At 40.3% G+C, this 19,162-nt stretch overlaps 1 protein-coding gene across 1 annotated transcript in view; it reads left to right on the top strand.

Annotated features, from left to right (window-relative positions):
• ADCY5 (adenylate cyclase 5) overlaps positions 1 to 19,162 on the top strand; it is a 274,316-nt gene that overhangs the window by 227,720 nt on the left and 27,434 nt on the right. Inside the window, exons 11-12 of the mRNA XM_069064945.1 lie at positions 2,330 to 2,427; positions 5,126 to 5,213. Of these exons, the coding sequence (XP_068921046.1) occupies positions 2,330 to 2,427; positions 5,126 to 5,213 (186 nt within the window). The remainder of the gene's footprint in view (positions 1 to 2,329; positions 2,428 to 5,125; positions 5,214 to 19,162) is intronic.

Genomic DNA, 19,162 nt, shown 5'->3' with positions numbered 1-19,162 from the left:
TTAAGAGTGCTAAATCTTTGGAGAACAACTCCTCAGGCCCTTTTCTTGGCCTCCATTTTCCACATGTGAAATAGGGGCAACCAAAAATTAGAGTATAAGAGAGATTTTATAGCCTTTAGCTGTTAGAAAATTATGTTATTAAAGAACTGTACCACCCAGCATTCTTCTGACCAACTAGAGCGATGGATTATGAGAGATACAAGGGACCTGAGAGGCCATCTATTCTACGCCGTTCATTTTTGTAGTTGAAGAAACTGGGGACCCAGAGAAGTGGAGTTCAGAGATCCAAAGATACTTAGTGGCAGAGCCAGGACCAAAGCCCAGGTTTCCTGATCCTATTCCAGGGTTCTTTCTGCAGCAGTAAATGACCTCCCCTTGTGAGCTGGTATGCACCCAGGGAATGTAAACTCACTTCAGTGTTAAACTGAGGAGTACTTAATTAGGAAGATAGATCTACTGTGGAAAAACCTTTATGCTTTCCAGAGCCAAAACAAATTACTTCTGGATTATCCATTGTTTGGGATTACATGTGCCAGAGTTCTGTACCATTAGCATACCTTGCAGCAATAGCTAGTTGATAAAAATGGAAAGAGTCTGGTGTAGGAAGATGGAGGCCTGGGTTCTTTTTCTGAACAGGCTGGCCCATTAGCTATATTTGGGGAGAAGTCACTTAACCTCTCCTGACCTCCGTTGTTTCCTCTGAAAATGGGGCAAAATACCTGCTCTACCTACATCACAGGGTTGTGGTAAGGATCTAATTAGATGACAGCTTTTGAAAGTGCTTTGAAAAGGTCAAGTGCCATGTAAATGTCAATTATATTTTTATAATTAATCATAGAGTCCCAGAGTATTGGAGCTGGAAGGGACCTCAGGGATCATCTAATTCAATTCCTATATTTTACAGATGAGACAGTTTAGGCCAGAGAGGGGCAGTGACTAAAAATAGGAATTAGCCTTATTTGTGCAAATCGCCAGGAGTTGGCTAGAGAAAACAAATGAGCAGAGGAGAATGTGCAACAGGAATCAGTTCTGGGACAACAGGCATTTGCAGCCCTGTGGATCGTCACTCCGTCATGGGCTTGTACTGCTCATGGTTCTTCCTGTCCAGGAGTTTGCTTTGTTTTGCTCTCTTGTGACTGTTAGAGAACAATGTACTCTCTGAGAGGGAGAAGGCAGAAATTCCCTGGTTAATTTTCCCCAAATAGTTGAGCTTGGGGACTATCCTTCTCTTCCTGGTTACATGCATATGTCCCTAGGTCCCTAGTGAGTCCTATGTGGGGCCCAGGGGTTGTGGTCCTTTGTCCTTGAAGTGGACCAAAATGGCATCATGATGCCAGTGTCTTACTATGACTGATCAAACCAGTATGAGCTCAGAAGGTCAGGCACCAATAATCCATATGCACATTTGGGATGGAGATCTTTCTAAATCTGCACATGTAACATTCTTTTGAGCTACTGCCAGGCCCACAGGTAGGCCACTTGAGAGAAGAGAGGAAAACTAAATAAGGGACTGATGTGGTCTAGAGCTACAGGGAAGGCAAGAGGCTCGAACCTGAGCCAGGATAATTCTGGATGGCAGGAAAGTTGGTGGATCAATCATAAATTATTTTTTTGGCCCCAAACTGCAATCTCATTGATTGATGTATGAAATTTCCAGTGAGAAAACTCTCTACCTATGTACATCTACAATACAGCATAATACCTTGCAGAGTTGCCTGGGGGTACTGAGGTGTTAAGTGATTTGTTCAGGGTCACACAGCCATCACTGCAAGAGAAAGGCCTTGAATTTGGGTATTCCCGACTCAGAGGCTAGCTCTCTACCAACTGTGACACATTGCGTCTCTCAGAGAGGGTACTGAGAATGTTAGGGCTGAAAGGGACCTTACTTAGAAATCATCTAGTTTAACAGGCTCATTTTATGGATGAAGAAACTGAGACTCAGAAGTGAAATACCTTGTCAAAGGTCACAGGGGAGGTATGCCCTCCAACATGTAAGTTTACTGCTTTGATTCATTAACTTTCTACTTGTGGGCAGATTAAGTTATGGAATGGATGTTAGACAGACTCTGCCTTCAGGGCTTACCAAAGTAATAAGCATTTTAAATTCTAAATTATTTGGGAAGAACTCCTCTCCCTCTCCCCTCCCAGGTCTCCTCACCAATCTGGGTTGGTTTATCCCCATCTAGTGGTATTACTGGGGCATTAACCCTGTCATGAAAGACTGGCAGTGTAAACCCACGTGGCCCAAGAGGGACTCCTCAGAGTAAATTCAACTGACTGATTCTACCTTCCAGATGTCTTTCCAAACCTCTCCCTTTCCTCCTCTTAGTACTCCAAGCAGGTGGATGACCGCTTCGGTGCCTACGTGGCCTGTGCCTCCCTTGTCTTCCTCTTCATCTGCTTTGTCCAGATCACCATCATGCCACAGTGAGTACTTCCTCTGCCCCACACTTCTTGACTGCAGGCATTCCAGATCTCAGAAGGTCAGGGAGATTGTTTCTCTAATCAACAAAGCAAATTTTAGGTCCAGAAACAAGATTTACTTTGTGATGTCATCATATGACAGCTAGGTGGTATGGGGCCTGTGTTGGACTTTGGAGACCTGAGTTTGAATCCTGCTTCAGACATTGACTAGCCTTGTGACCCAGGACAAGTGGCTGCATCTCTCTGGAGCTCAGTTTTCTCACCTACAAAATGAGGGGGTTGGACTTAATGGCCTCTAACATCCCTTCCTGCTCTAAATTTGTGATCCTAAGAGGTGAGGAGAGAGAGCATGGGTCATAGAGTTAAGTATAAGGTTTCTCAATCTAGAGGGAAACACTAAGTGATGTCTGAGTTGTGATGTGGGAGTTAAAATACCAGGCCCCTTATTCGTATTTAGTCACACTAACCATTCATCCAGGTTATTATTAATGGGCCATATACTGTTTGGTGGTTGGTTCACTGCTTCATTTGTCTTTACTGAAATGAAGTCACTAGTGCTATCAAAAGCGTTAGAGGGAAATAAGTTATTTTAATATAAGTAAGAACATCACATTGTGTATGTATGTGAAGTCCCCCCTTTTGTGTATAATTGCACATCATTAATTACTCCAACAACCTTTATCTGCTTCTGCAGTAACAGATTGATGGATTGGGTTACCTCAGTTTCCAAGTTGTGCTGATGTCATTTTATCCTGTGGCAGCAGCTTGTGGCACTAGAATTAACTAAAGTTACTCTCTCACAAATCTGTCCTCTAGGGACATTTAAATATCCACTTTAAAAAGTGTTTTTTTCCTTGTTATAAAGAATTTCTTTTCCCCCTTCACAAGTTGATTTAAGACCGTTAAGTGCAGGCACTTGGGGGAGGCTTAAATTGCTGCTGAGTATTCACTTTCCCTTATGAGGCTTTCATTTTCCTTTAATCCAGCAAACAGTACTTAACTTCTATGAGCCCAGTCTTCCCTTATAGAAAGCAAAGGAATTTCAGAAGACTTTAAAGGTGTGGTTTTTTGTTTGTTTTTTTTATGCCTCAGGTGGAGAAACTGACAATTCAAAAAGTGAAATGCACTAGCTACCATTATTTTCCCTCCCTGGGGATTTCCCCCAGGCTCTGGCTGGCTGGTGTCTATCATCTGTAATTGTGATTTCCCTTTGAAAGGGACAGGGAGGAGGGAGTAATGGAGAGCTCATACCCATAGGTTATTTCCTGTTGAAAGGCTATGATTGAAGTGGAAAAAAAATGGAAATAGGATTTCTTAGAAATTGGACGTGGAACCGGGAAGATGAAATATTATTTTCACTTGTTATAGGAATTAGAAGACAATGGGAGGGGATGGATTTAGCAGAACCTCAACTCTTTCCCATGGATATGTGGGTCTCTAGTCTGTACCCTAGCACCATGGACAGATGCCAGCAGAATCTCCTCTTCCTCCCTACCCCCCCAACACTCCCAGTATGAGACAGTGCAGCACATTTTGAAAAATGGCTTAAGTTTTTTTAATCCATTAAATTTTTATAATTTTTTATGAAGTAAAAATATATACTTCTACGTATTTTAAAGGAAGAAGAAATAAATTAATTAAACAACCACTTTCCAAACAACAGGGCTACTTGCCACACTCCCCTAGTAAAACATTCCACCCCTCTTTGACTTTGCATAATGCATATCCCCCATGAACCTGGGAGCCTTTCTAGGCTTAGCTCAGATACCCCCTACTCTGTGAGGCTTATCCTGATTCCCCAGGTGTTAGGTCTCTTCATCCCCCCTCCCCCTCCCCCTGCCCCGCCCATTGCTTTTTAATTTACTTTGTGTATATTTTATTTACTTGTGTGTCCATGTCATGTGTCTCCCCACCTTTCCCCTAGAATGTAAGCTTCTTGAGGACAAAAATTACTTTGTTTTTGTCTCTATATCCCCAACACCTAACAGTGTGTGACATATAACAGGTACTTAATAAATGCTTTTATGAATGAACAGATGTATGAATAAAAATTAATCAAGTGATGGAAAAATGCTTAAAATATTGAAAATCTATTACTCAACACTAGGTCTTCTCTAGGTTTTTGCTGTTTCTAAGTAATCAGGAAATGTAACAAAGAACATTAGGTACATTTTGAGAAAGAAAAAGCATTTTTATGGGAGGAGAGATTTCTTGAATCTGTTTGCAAGTTTGAGTGTGAGCCCTGGTGATCATCATAAAGTGCATTCAGAGGAAATGGAGTAAATTCTGTGTCAGAATTCTCTTAGAAATCATCCCCACTTACTAGCCGTGTGACCTTGGGCAAGTCACTTAACCCCAATTGCCCCTCAAAAAAAAAGAAATCATCCCCAATTTTTACCTAGAAGTATGTTTTCAGTTCAGAATCCTGGATCCAGAAGAAAAAGCTGGCAGCAGGGTCCATAGTTATTCTTTTAAAACTAATAATGTGTAGTGTGTCCTTCCCCTGGTACTAGACAGGGTCTCTCTGAATAGCCTAATTAATATACCAGAAGGCTACAGAGGTGCTTCCCTTTAGAAGTCTGCATATGGAAATCACCTGGAAGACGGAATAACTGCCCTTTCCTACCTTATTGCAGGAAATCTTAGTTTTTTTTTTCCCCAGACTGTCCAGGAATCCTTCCAACTTTTTCTTTGCTTCCAGCTCCATGTTTATGCTGGCTTTCTACTTGACGTGTTTCCTGCTGTTGACCATAGTGGTGTTTGTCTCCGTGATCTACTCCTGTATAAAGGTGAGTAAGCAGGCAAGTTTCCTCCCTGGCCTCTTTTCCACTCAAAAGTCTATAATGCTTTTGAAGTAGATAAAGGGAAGATAGAGGAAGCCCTGGTTCTGGTGTACTTGGCATAGGGTTGTCCCCAGTATCTATCCCATCTTCCTGGAGCTAGAGCTTTTTGAGATTCAGAATTATTCTTAGGACAGAGCACAGGAAGTAGAGAATGGCATTGTGGTCCCACAGCTGTGGTTGTCATTGTTAAGGAGCAAGATTGGAGGGCTGATCAGAGGAGGAGAGCCGGGATATTTTATCATGGGCCTCTTTGTAAAGGAAGCACATGTGGACCTTGACAAAAATATATCACCTCTCCCTCTCCTTTTGGACCCATCTGTGGCAGGTTTTCATGTGTCAGGGAAATGAAGAAGGGATAGTCTGAATGCATTTGCCATAGGCAGGGTCTGGTATTCTTCAACTTTAGTGCGAGATAGAAAGGAAGGCCCCAAAAGTACACATATAAAGCTATGTAAATATCTGTCCCCAAAGCCACCAAGGTTCCAAACAGAGTCCCCATGTTACATAGGCTGAAAGGGACTTCAGAGACTATCTAGTCATGGTATCATAGATATAAAGCTAGAAGGAACCTTAGTCACCCTCTGACTTTACATTTGAGAAATGAGCCCCAAAGAGGAGAGAATGACTTGCTTAGCTCACCTACTTGGTCAGTGGTATCATCTTTTCAAGAACCCAGTTCTCCAGGGCTCTTTTAACTATGTTAGGTGCCCCTATACATTCTGCCCCCTGACTAATTTGGGCCCCTTTCTAGGACGACTGCCTAGCACAAATACCTTGGTCATTTCTGAACACTTTTTTTTTTAGGTCCTACTTTCACTACTTTCCTTTACCCCAAGCATCATTTTCTTAATGCCAAGATTGCCTTTCTTGGCAATGGGAAAGGAAAGACTAGTAAATGGAAAACATTCATTCCTGCTGTGGTATCTAGTCCACTCTAGCTTCTTTCATTTTCCTTTCTTTACTACATCATACCCTTTCTATGTCAGAACTTGGTGAGCCCTCACCTATGTAAATGTCATCTATTATGATTATCATTATCTTATTCTGCAATCACTGGGTCACAAAAACCCAGGTCCATTCATTCTTCCTATCCCTTCTAGGTTTGTAAAACTTGTTTCTTTTTGCTTCTGAGGAGAGGGAGAAACTTACCTTCTGGAAAACATCCTCTTCTGCTATAGTCTTAGAGTTAAATCTCTCAGCCTCTGGTGGTAACAGCAGCATAAGGCCTGCTCCAACCCAAGGAAAAAACATGGCACCATCCAATGAGAAGAGTACTCATGGCCCATCCACCTACCTTTCCTGATCTTGGGCATTTCTCCATCCATTTCTCTAGTTGTATAGAAAATCTAGTAAGGAACACTGTGACATTATCATTGCAATAATTCTGCCCTCTTGCCTTTGGCCACTCAGAAATTATATCTCAGCAGAATCTTTTCTGTAAAAACAACAAAGCAACAGGGAAGGGGCTTCCATCCTCTCGAGAACCATTCCAGGTTTTCCCTTCCGGCACTGCTGGGAAGTTCTTTTGAAGCCTCAACAGTTAGATGAGCACAGCTCTAGGAGCAGAACCCAGCTCTCCTGACTTACATCACTCTTCCCACTAGACAGTGCTGTCTCTCCTGTGCTTGTTTCTGCTCCTTCTGGGTACATGAGGAACAACTAGTCAGCATTCCCCTCATGAAAACCTTTGGCATTTAACATTTGACTGACATAGATAGATAGATAGATAGATACATACATACATACATAAATACATAGATAGATAGATACATACATACATAGATAGATAGATACATACATACATAAACACATAGATAGATACATACATAGATAGATAGATACATACATACATACATACATACATAGATACATACATACGTAGATAGATAGATACATACATATGTAAATACATGCATACATACATAAATACATAGATAGATAGATAGATAGATAGATAGATAGTTTCTTGATTCCTCTTCACCAAAAAACACAATACAATAAAAAGAGTTGACAGAGCAGAATGCAGCTTCGAAGGCTCTCCTCAAACAAACCATCTTCCATGCATATGCTCAGATCATAGAAAATTCCATGACAGACTGCTAGCATGGAGTTGATTTTGTTCAGTGATCTGCTGAGAAGTGCTATCAAGCAAGGTGGCAAACATATGCTTACCCAAGGGGTATCCACCAGTGTTATGGAGAAAGTTCTGTGCATAGTCCAAGCAAAAGGAAGAATTCCTGATCAATGGAAAAATTCTGCAGATGCTCCTCTATGCAGATGCCATTGTGCTGATTGCATGGAGCCTGGGGCCAGGGAGTTGGGGAGAAGAGTTCCCCTCACTGAGATCCATGGCCACTTAAAAGAGATTGGCTTAGCCCTTCTTGCCAGAACCATGGGATTAGTCCACGAGTATGTGGGCAGCTAGGTGGCATAGTAGATAGATTGCCAGGTCTGGAGTCAGGAAGATTCTTCTTTCCTGAGTTCAAATGTGGTCTCAGACACTTACTAGCTATGTGACCCTGGGCAAATCACTTAACTCTATTTGCCTCAGTTTCCTCATCTATAAAGTGAGCTGGAGAAGGAAATGACAAACCACTCTAGTACCTTTGCCAAGAAGACTCCCAAAAAAAGGGATCATGGAGAGTCGGACACAACTGAAAAATGACTAAACAACAACAAAGGTATACTTGGACAGATGTCCTAATTTGCAAGGTCCAGAATTGGGTAGGAGGATCAAATTTGGTAAGCTGCACAATACTTTCCATAGTCTCAAGCTGCTTACAGCTACAAAATACCATCCATCTGCTAACCATCCCTTTTTGCCTGGTGATGCTATATGGTTGTGATGTGTAGGACACCAGGATCTCAGAAGAATCTGAATCACAGGTGACTCAAAAGGACAATGGAAAAACGTATGGTAGGTGTGAGGAGATTGAGGCATATTTCCAATGAGAAAGTGTATGAAACGTGATGAAAGTGTTCATCAAAGACACAGAAAACTTGAAAAGAAGGTGACTCAGTTATTTATCGAGAAGTAGAGATAACAAGTGGACGGTCCTAGAGCACCATTCATCTACCAGTGTCCTCCCCCTGACCTTGGAAGTACACAGGTAGTAGGCCAAGAAGTACAAACCGAAATTAAATAACTCCAGTGTTCACATTATCTAATTTGTCAGTTTTTTTCTTTTTCTCTCTTTTTTTTTCTTTTTGGAGGGCAATTGGGTTTAAGTGACTTGCCCAAAGTCACATGGCTAGTAATTGTGTCAAGTTATCTGAAGCCAGATTTGAACTTATGTCCTCCTGATGCCAGGACCAGTGCTCTATTCACTATGACACCTAGCCACCCCAAATTTGTCAGTTTTTCAATGGTTCCATTGTCTAAAGTTATTCTAATGATTTTTTTAAATTTAAGACAATCCTTGTGGTTTCAGGAGGCCATATGCCCATGGCATGCCAAAAAAATAATTATTCATACTGGAGGAAAGGTTTCAGAATGTTTTGACTTTATATTCTTGGACCAAGAGAAGGCGTGAATGGATTGAAATCAACACTGTTAGAACAAGTACCCATAGCACTGAGAACATATCCACTGAAATACCGAATAATGCCCGGTACACTCTTAGTAAATACCTGTTAAATTAAATTGCATCCTCCATGGTAGACTGCTAGAAAGACATAGATGAGGACTGCAGAGGATGAAAAGGGAAGGATGGGTTTGTGATCTGCACAGATACAGGAAGGACCTCATGATTGCAGAATTCTGTTTACATATAACACGAATCCACTGATATATACTTGACAATCAAGTCACCACACAGCCTTCTTTCCTCAAAACTACACAGCCTTAACTGATTCATACTTATTGTTGTAAAAACGCAACATGATGAAAATGGTCACGGGTGGCGCAGTGAGTAGAGCACTGGCCCTGGAGTCAGGAGGACCTGAGTTCAAATCCAGCCTCAGACACTTAACATTTACTGTGTGACCTTGGGCAAGTCACTTAACTCCAATTGCCCTGCATTCCTCTATCCAAAAAGGCAAAAAAAGGTCTTAAAACATTATTTAGCTGAACTCTAAGTCATCTTTTTTTTAAAAAAATGAAATTGTTAATTGAAACTCAAAAAAACCAAAAAACCCACACCAAAGCCTCCCTGGTGAAATTCTAATTTCAAACCAAAATTCATATTTTCTAATATTCTTTGAGACAATCACAGATGTAGAGATGGAAGAGATCATAGAGGACATGGAGCCCAACCCCTCATTTTACAGATGAGGAAAGTATGGATGAGAATTGGCAATTTAATATCCGAGGAAGGATTCGAACCCAGTTCTTTCTGGCTTGAAGTCCAGCATTCTATTTCAAAATAATCCCTTAGTCACTGAGCCATTTTTTTAAAAAGTGTATAAAAGAGAACAGAATGACAGTCCACAGGAAACACAGACAAGCAGGTCAGGTTTGAAGGTAGCGTGTTGAATTTATTGTATCATTTAAAAGAAAAGCAAGCTGTATGTAATAGAGATTTGCAGCTTCGTGTGCAGTCCTCTCTTCCTGTTCTACTTTATATATGGAAATACTCATTTATTTGTTGTTGGTTAAGTTGATGATCAAATGAGATCATATTTGTGCTAAGTACCTAGTAAGTACTTTTTAAAAATTGCTTTGTTCTCTTCCCTTAAGTTCAGAGTTTTCATAAAAAAGGAATAGAAAAAAGAAAAAAAAATCCCTAACCAAATTGATTTAATTTGATTCTGGTTGTTTCACACCATACCACCTTGCTCTAGTCCTTGTGAGACACAAGTCTATGAGGGTCTGCAGGACAGGACAGTGACCCAATGGCTGCTGGGTTAGGTGGAAGACATCCAGGCTGGGATTTCCATGGGGAACAGAAGAAAGCACAATGACAATGGCCTCTCTCCATTCTCTGGGAGGTAGAGGGCTGTAAGAGGAGCAGTGGGCATCGGGGGTGGGCAGTGGTGACATGCCAGGGAGGGCAGCTGGATAGAGAGGGGAAGGAAAGAGGAAGGGTAGGAAACAAGTATTTGTTAAGCACCTACTGTGTACTAGGTCTTATGCTAAATGCTTCACAAATAATATCTCAGTTGATCCCCACAACAGCCTTGAAAGGTAGGTGCTATTAGGAGCTCCATTTTAAAGGTGAGGGAACTCAGGCAAAGAGGTTAAGTGACTTGCTCATGTCCTCGGGGCTAGTAAGTGTCTGAGGCTGAATTTGAACTCAGGTCATCCTGACTCCAGGCCCAGTGTTCCATGCACTGGTCCACCAGATGCCTGGTCAGGGAAACCTGTGTCGAGGCACAAACTTGGCTTTTGAAACTCCTAGAAATAGGTCTTCCTTGGTTCCTCCTCTTCATGGGAGCAGAGGGGATGACTCAAGGAAGACTAAATGCCACGCCTCCTACTTCCAGCACCCTGAAGTTTCCTAAGCATGCTGACCCTTCAGGATATGCAGATAACCTTCACCTTTTTCTGTAATACATTTCTGGAAACTCCATCTTCAAGAAGATCCTAGTCCTAAAGCAGATTAAAGTTTCTCTTTTCTAATTGGGAGTTGAGTTTCTGACCAGGGTCTCAGCATCAAATAAACCACAGCAATCATGAACCATCTGCTAGAGAAACAAAGGTACAATAGCTATAAACCTCTACTATTTAAAATAAAAAAAAAATATTATCAGCCCTATAAAATAGGCATAAATACACCATACAGATGGATTACATCAGGGGCTCCCAGTGGGTTATTAAGCATCCATACAAACAACACAAATAGTTCATAAATCTGATGTCAAATTATGATAGGATAAACATTAATCAAGCATGTAGATGCCTTCATTTAGAACAGATATTCTTGGGGAAGCTAGGTGGTGCAGTGAATAGAGCATCGGTCCTGGAGTCAGGAGGACCTGAGTTCAAATCCGGCCTCTGACATTTAACACTTAACTAGTTGTGTGACCTTGGGCAAGTCACTTAACCCCAACTGCCCTCCAAAAAAGCAAAAAAAAAAAACAGATGTTCTTAAAATTCCATGAACCTGTTTTATGTTGATAAATTTATTTCAGCATAACTGGTTTCCTTTGAAATCCTAAGTATTTTATTTTATGTATCTAAAACCATTATTCTGTGAAAGAGGTCCATGTGCTGTACCAGGCTGTCAGAGGGTGTCACGGCACAAAAATGGTTAAGAACTCCTGATTTAAAAGGACCCTTTCAGAATAATTTGGATGGTCCAGGTTGTTTTGAAAATCCATACTGAGGAGTAAATTCCACCTCTGATGCTTATTGTCTATAAGAACTTGGGCCAATTGTATCAACTCTAGGCCACCATTTCCTTTTCTCTAAAGTAATGGGTTGAACTAGATGGCCTCTGAGGTCCCTTCCAATTCTGGATCTGTGATCCTTTGGTTCTCCCTTTTCTGCCAGGGAAATTCCTTCTGACAAACATATACATTTCAGTATGGTGTAGTTGAAAGAGCACTGCATTTGGACCCAGGGTTTCTTTTTTTTTTTTTTTTTTTCCATTTTTCAAGTGCTTTATTAACTTCGGATTTACATCATTCATTTCCGCCAGATTTTGAGTTACAAATTTTATCCCCGTTTTTCCCCTACCCACTGCCCCAAAATAGCAATCCCACAGGATATCCCCTCTTCCAATCTGCTCTCTCCCATATCTTCTCCCATACCCCCTTCAACTTTTCCAGTAGGGCATGGTAGATCTCAATGCCCTAGTGCCTATATATCTTATTTCCCAATTACATGTAAAATAGTATTAATAATAGTATATATACATATATACATTCTTTAAAATATTTGATTTTAAAACTTTGAGTTCCAGATTCATTCCCTTCCTCCCTTGTCACCCACCCATACTGGGAAGATAAGTAATTCAGTATAGGTTGTACATGTATAGCTAATGCAAAACATTACCAGAGTAGATATATTATAAAAGACTGACTATATTTCCCTCCCTCCTATCCCACCTCCCACATGTTCTATTCTCTACTTTGATTCTGTCCCTTTTCAAAAGTGGGTGCTTGTAACTTCCCTCCCCCCTAGTCTGCCCTCCCTTCCATCACCCCCCTCTCATCCCCTTCCCCCCTCCTCTCCTGTAGGGTGAGATACCCTATTTAGTGTGTATGTCATTCCCTTCCCGAGCCAAATTCAATGAGAATAAGGCTGACCTTTTGCCTTCCTATTCTTCCCCTCCATTGTAACCATTTTCCCTTGCCTCATCTATATGAGATAGTTTACCCCATTCTGTCTCTCCCCATCTCCTCTCATTATATTCCTCTCTCACCTCTTAATTTCACCTTTTAAGTATCATCCCTTCCTGTTAAATTGGTCCTGTGCCCTCTATCTATGTATACCTGTAAACATATATACACACATTCACATATGTATTCATATGCCCATATACCCTCCGATATAGACATATGTGTGTATGTATATATATATATATATATATATATATATATATATATATATATATTTCTATTCCCTTCAACTATCTTCATACTGAGAAAAGTTTCATCAGTTACAATTATCGTTTTTCCATGTAGGAATGTTAATAGTTCAACTTTGATAAGTTCCTTATGATTTCTTTTCCCTGTTTACCTTCTCATGCTTCTCTTGCTTCTTGTATCTGAATGTCAAATTTTCTATTCAACTCTGGTTTTTTTTCAGCAAGAATGCTTGAAAGTCCTCTATTCCACTGAATGACCATATTTTCCCCCTAAAACATGATACTCAATTTTGCTGGGTAGGTGATTCTTGTTTTTAATCTCTGCCTCTTTGACCTCCGGAATATCATATTCCAAGCCCTTTGATCCCTCAGTGTAGAAGCTGCCAGATCCTGAGTTATCCTGATTGTGTTTCCACAATATTCAAATTGTTTCTTCCTGGCTGCTTGTAATATTCTCTCTTTGATCTGGGAATTTCAGGACCTGGCTATAATATTCCTGGGAGTTTTCTTTTTGGGATCTTTTTCTGGGGGTGATCAGTAGAATCTTTCAACCTCTATTTTGCCCTCTGTTCTAAAACATCAGGGCAGTTTTCCTTGAGAATTTCTTGGAGGATGATTTCTAGGTTCTTTCTTTGATCATGGCTTTCTGGTGGTCCAATAATTTTTAAATTATGTCTCCTAGATCTATTTTCCAGGTCAGTGGTTTTTCCCATGAGATATTTCACAATGCCTTCTATTCTTTCATTTGTTTGGATCTGTTTAACAGCATCTTGATTTCTCATAAAGTCATTAGCTTCCATTTGCTCCAGTCTAATTCTGAAGCAATGATTCTCCTCAGTGAGTTTTTGAGATTCTTTTTCCATCTGGCAAATTTGGCTTTTTAAGGCATTCTTCTCATTGCCTTTTTGAGCCTCTTTTGCCATTTGAGTTAGTCTATTTTTTAAGGTGTAATTTTCTTCAGTCAGGCTGTTGACTCTCATGTCATAATTTTCTTGCTTCATTCTCATTTCTCTTCCCAACTTTTCCTCCACTTCTCTTATCTGCTTCTTAAGGTCCTCTATGTCTTGTAACCAACTCATATTTTTCTTGGAAGCTTTTGGTGCAGGAGTTCTGACTTCAAGAAAACCCCAGAAATGAAAAAGCCAGAGCCAGTTTAGGTCCTGTTTTTACTCTGCCATCTTGACTCTGCCCCCCCCCCACCCCCACAAATTCCAGGGTTTCTTTTTTTTAAAAAATTCTTGGGGAAGCTAGGTAATGCAGTGAATACAGCACTAGCCCTGAAGTCAGAAGGACCTGAGTTCAAATCCAGCCTCAGACACTTGACACATTTACAAGCTATATGACCTTGGGCAAGTCACTACAACCCAACTGCCCTGCCTTCCACCTTCCAAAAAGAAAATTCTTAATATTTTATTTTTCCCCCAATTACATGTAAAAACAATTTTTAACATTTGTTTTTTAAATTTTTATGTTCAAAATTCTCTTCCTCTCTCCTTCCCTTCATCTCCTCCTTTTTTCTGAGATGGTAAGCAATTTTATTTAGGTTATACATGTGCAGTCATGCAAAACGTATTTCCATTAGTCATGTTATAAAAGAAAACACAGACAAAAAAACCCCCAACAACCACCATCAAGAAAAATGAAGAAAGTAAAATAAAAAAAGTATGGTTCAATCTACATTCAGACTCCACAAGTTCTTCTCTGGGGGTTGATAGCATTTTGCATCATAAGTCCTTTGGAATTGTCTTAGATCATCATATTGCTGAGAATAGCTAAGTCATTCACAGCTGATCATCGTACAGTACCACTGTTACTGTTCTCCTGGTTCTGTTCATTTTACTTTGCATCAGTCCATGTAAGTCTTTCCAGGCTTTTCTGAGAGTTCAACATTCTCTGCTCATCATATCTTATAGCACAATAGTATTCCTTCATAATCATATACCACAAGTTCATCAGCCATTCCCCAACTGATGGATATCCTCTCATCCTCATTCCAATTCTTTGCCAACACACAAAGAGCTGCTAGAAATATTTTTGTACACATAGGTCTTTTTTCTTTTTGTTTTTATCTTTGGGATACTAGTAGTGTTATTGCTGAGGAAAGGGTATGCATAGTTTTGTGGTCCTTTAGGCATAATTCCAAATTGTTCTCCAGAATGAATGAATCAATTCACAACTTGACCACCAATTCATTACTGTCTCAATTTTTCCACATCCCCTACAATATTTGTTTCTGTCATATTAGCCAATCTGATAAGTGGTACCTCAGAATTGCTTTAATTTGCATTTCTCTAATCAATAGTGAATTAGAGAATTGTTTCTTTTGACTAGAGATAGCTTTGACTACTTCATCTAAAAATGGCCTGTTCATATCCTTTGACCATTTCTCAATTGGGGAATGGATCTTATTTTTATGAATTTAACTTAATTCTCTGTATACTTGAGAATGGAGGCCTTTATCAGAGAGACTTACTGTAAATTTTTTGAGTTATGATTATGATATTTTCCTTCTTCCTGTTTTCCCCATTTATCCTACTGTCTCTCTCCTTTCACCCTATCTATCCTCAAAATTGTTTTGCTTCTGATTGCCTTCCCCAATCTGCCCTACTTTCTACCAGTTCAACACCCTTACTCCCCAACCCCTTGCCTTCTCTTATTCCTTTCTCGTCCTATTTACTTGTAGGATAAGATAGATTTCTATACCAAACCAAAAGTGTATGTTGTTATTCCCTCTTTGAGCCAGTTCCAATGAAAGTAAAGTTCAAGCATTTCTGCCCACCTCTCCATCATCCTCTCCACTGTCAAAGCTCTTTTGTGTCTCTCTTATGTGAGAAAATTTACCTCATTCTATTTCTCTTCTCCCATTCTCCCACTGCATTCCTTTCTTACCCCTTAATTTTATTTTTTAGATATCATCCCATTGTATTCAACTCACACTCATGCCCTCTGTCTCTGTATAATTCTGTCAAAATAATGAGAAAGTTCTTAGCATTTATAAGTATCATTTTCCCATGTAGGAATTTGTAAACAGTTTCTTATTGAATTCCTTATGAATTCTCTTTCCTGTTTACTTTTTTATGCTTCTCTTGAGTCTTGTATTTGAAAGTCAAATTTTCTATTCAGCTCTGGTCTTTTCATCAAGAATCTTTGAAATTGGGGTAGCTAGGTGGTGCAGTGAACAGAGCACCAGCCCTGAAGTCAGGAGGACCTGAGTTCAAATCCAGCCTCAGACACTTGACACTTAACTAGCTGTGTTAACCTTGGGCAAGTCACTTAACTCTAATTGCCCTGCCTTCCTCTTTCCCAACCCCCCCCCCCCCCCCAAAAAAAAAAGAGAGTGCTTGAAATTTCACTGAATGTCCATTTTCTCCCAGAAGGATTATACTCAGTTTTGCTGGGCTGGTGATTTTTTATTGTAATCCTAGTTCCTATGCCCTCTGGAATATCATATCCCCAGTCCTCTGATCCTTTAATCTAGAAGCTGCTAAATCTTTTGTTATCCTGATTGTGACACCACACTACCCAAATTGTTTCTTTCTGGCTGCTTGCGATATTTATTCCTTGACCTGGGAATTCTGGAATTTGTCTATAGTATTCCTGGGAGTTTTCATTTTGAGATCTCTTTCAGGAGGTGACTGGTGGATCCTTTACATTTCTATTTTACCTTCTGGTTCTAGAATATCAGGGTAGTTTTCCTTAATTATTTCTTGAAAGATGATATCTAGGCTCCTTTGTTGCTCATGGCTTTCAAGTAGTCCAGTAATTTTTCAATTATCTCTCCTTGATCTATTTTCTAGGTCAGTTTTATTTTTCCAATGAGGCATTTCACATTTTTCTATTTTTTCATTCTTTTGATTTTGTTTGTTTCTTGATGTCTTATGGAGTCAGCTTCTACTTGTCCAATTCTAATTTTTAAGGAATTATTTTCTTCAATGAAGTTTTTGTACCTCCTTTTTTTATTTGACTAATTCTAATTTTTAAGATGTTCTTTAGTGAATTTTTGTACTCCTTTTTCCATTTGAACAATTCTGTTTTTTAAGGCATTCTTCTCTTCACTGGATTTTTGTGCCTCCTTTACCATTTGACCAGTTTTGTTTTGTAAGGTATTATTTTCTTCAATATTTTTTGTGCCTCATTTACTGTTTTTGACTCCTTTTCCATGATCTTCTTGCACCACTGTCATTTCTTTTCCCAATTTTTCCTCTATCTCTCTTATTTGATTTTTAAAATCCTTTTTGAGCTTTTCCAGCAACTTTTATTTTGGCCTGAGACAAATTAACATTTTTCTTTGATGCTTTAGATGTAGCAATTTTGACTGTGTTGTTTTCTTCTGAGTTTGTATTTTGATCTTCCCTCTCACTGGAGTAACTTTCTATGGTCAGGATCTTTTTTTGTTGTTGTTGTCTGCCCATTTTTCTAACCTATTTTTTTTTTTTTTACTTTTAGCTTTAAAGTTGGGCTGTGCTCCTGGGGTAAGGGAGTTGCTGTCTCAAGCTTAAGGTTTTTTGTGTAGCTATTTTCAGAGCTTGCTCTGGGGATATGTAAGTTTTCAGCTCTTCCAAGGTGCTCTGATGTAAGGAGAGGTGTGTTTACTACTCTCCTGGCCTGTGCTCTGGTCTCTGAGTGACCACATGTACTCTTTTCCACCCTGGAACTGTGACCAGTCTCTGCTCCCTTGTGTCTACAAGGTCTGGTATGCTAATGCTTTTCCTTGCCCTAGTACTGCAACCCAAGATTGTGACCCAGATCTGAGTATAGGCAATGCATCAGAGTCCTGCCCCTGGTGCCAGCAAAGAGACCCCTGCCATTTTCTTCTGACCAGTTTTCCAGCCTCCTTATTGTCTGCGGGCTGTGAGCTGCAGAAGCAGCAACTGTTGCCTCTGCAGAAGCAGCAACTGTTGCCTCTCATTCAGTTACTCCCAAAACCTGCTCTTGGTTTCCTGTGCACAGTTGTGGCTGATGCCTGTGCTGGATTATGCTCCCCTCTCGCTCCAGGGCAACAGACCTTTCCTGTCAACCTTCTAACTTGTCTTTGGCTGGAAAAAATTGTTCACCCCATCTTTTTCTGGGTTGTGCTACTCCAGAATTTGTTTTGGGACATTGTTTAAAGTTGTTTGGAGAAGAATTTGGGAGAACTCAGGTGAATCCTTGAGTTCCTGCCTTTTCTCTGCCATTTTGGCTCCCTAGACCCAGTTTTGAATCCCTGCTCTGCTACTTAGTAACTATATGACCTTGACAAAATCTTACTACCTATTTGGCTTTTGTTTCCTCATTGATCTGACAACATTTCCTAAGAACCTATTCCAAGAAGCAGTATAGCTTAGTAGACAGACATTTGACTTCAGGAAATTGGGTGTAAATATTTGTTGTTCAATTGCTTCAGTCTTGTCTGACTCTTTGTGACGCCGTTTGGAATTTTCTTGGCAAAGATACTGGAATTTTGCCATTTCCTTTTCTAGGTTACTTTTACAGATGAGGAAACTGAGGCAAATGGGGTTACTTGAATTGCCCAAGGTCACACAGCTAGTAAATGCCTGAGGATGGATTTGAACTCAGGTCTTCCTACCTCCAGACCAGGTGCTCTTTCTACTGAAGTGTAAACATACCACACTTTATATGAAGGACCCCAGGAGGGCTGCTAAGTGTACTTACAAATGACAGAAACTCAAATTTAGCCTAAAATCAGTGTGCAATAATGAAACATTACTGCTGTATGACCCTGGGCTCTTGGTAACTCTAAGAGAGGGTGCTGGCCTGCAGTGGTAGAGGGAACTTCTTACCAATGAAGTCACAGGTCCCTATCTATGCAAATCCCTGTAAGATGAACAGCTGGGTCTAGCTGATCTCTGAGGCTCCTTTCAGCTCTAAATCCTATGCTCTTCTGTGACCTTCAAGCAGGGTTCTGGACTGGAATTAGCCTTTTCAAAAATAGTTATCTTTTGCCGTTAGGTGGCATGCCTCAGTAAACCTTCAGCCAACTATGCAAAAGCATCTGGAAGGGCTATATTTATTAAGCTGAGTAAGCAGCATCAAATTGGTGGAGTGATGAACTATAAAGAAATGAAAGGTGAGGACTTAGGGGGCAGTAAGTAAGAAGCTTCCACATGCTTATTCCAAATCCTCCCTCCCACCTGGAGTCAAAGGCCTTCTGGGCAGGGGCCATCCAGCTAGTTAGTGGCAGAGCTGGGAATCAGTAGAAGCAGGAGGGATAACTAGTGCTTGGGTACAAAGATCTCACAGCCCAGAGAGCCAAGCCAATTCAGGAGCCAAGGGAATTCGGGACATATGGAGTCCCCATAGAACTTAGCAGTCAGAGACATTTAGGCATTACTGAAAGTTGAAAGCCCTGCAGTCAAAGGTCATGGTATCTTGGGTTAGTTCTGAAGAGAAAGAACCTGGAATTCCTGGGTAGAAGACCAAGCT

The sequence above is a fragment of the Petaurus breviceps genome, unplaced genomic scaffold (assembly GCF_028583685.1).
Source record: "Petaurus breviceps papuanus isolate PSGF00001 unplaced genomic scaffold, PetGlider_PUasm1.0 90654, whole genome shotgun sequence".
NCBI classification, from domain to species: domain Eukaryota; kingdom Metazoa; phylum Chordata; class Mammalia; order Diprotodontia; family Petauridae; genus Petaurus; species Petaurus breviceps.
This window is presented reverse-complemented; position numbering and strand designations above follow the sequence as displayed.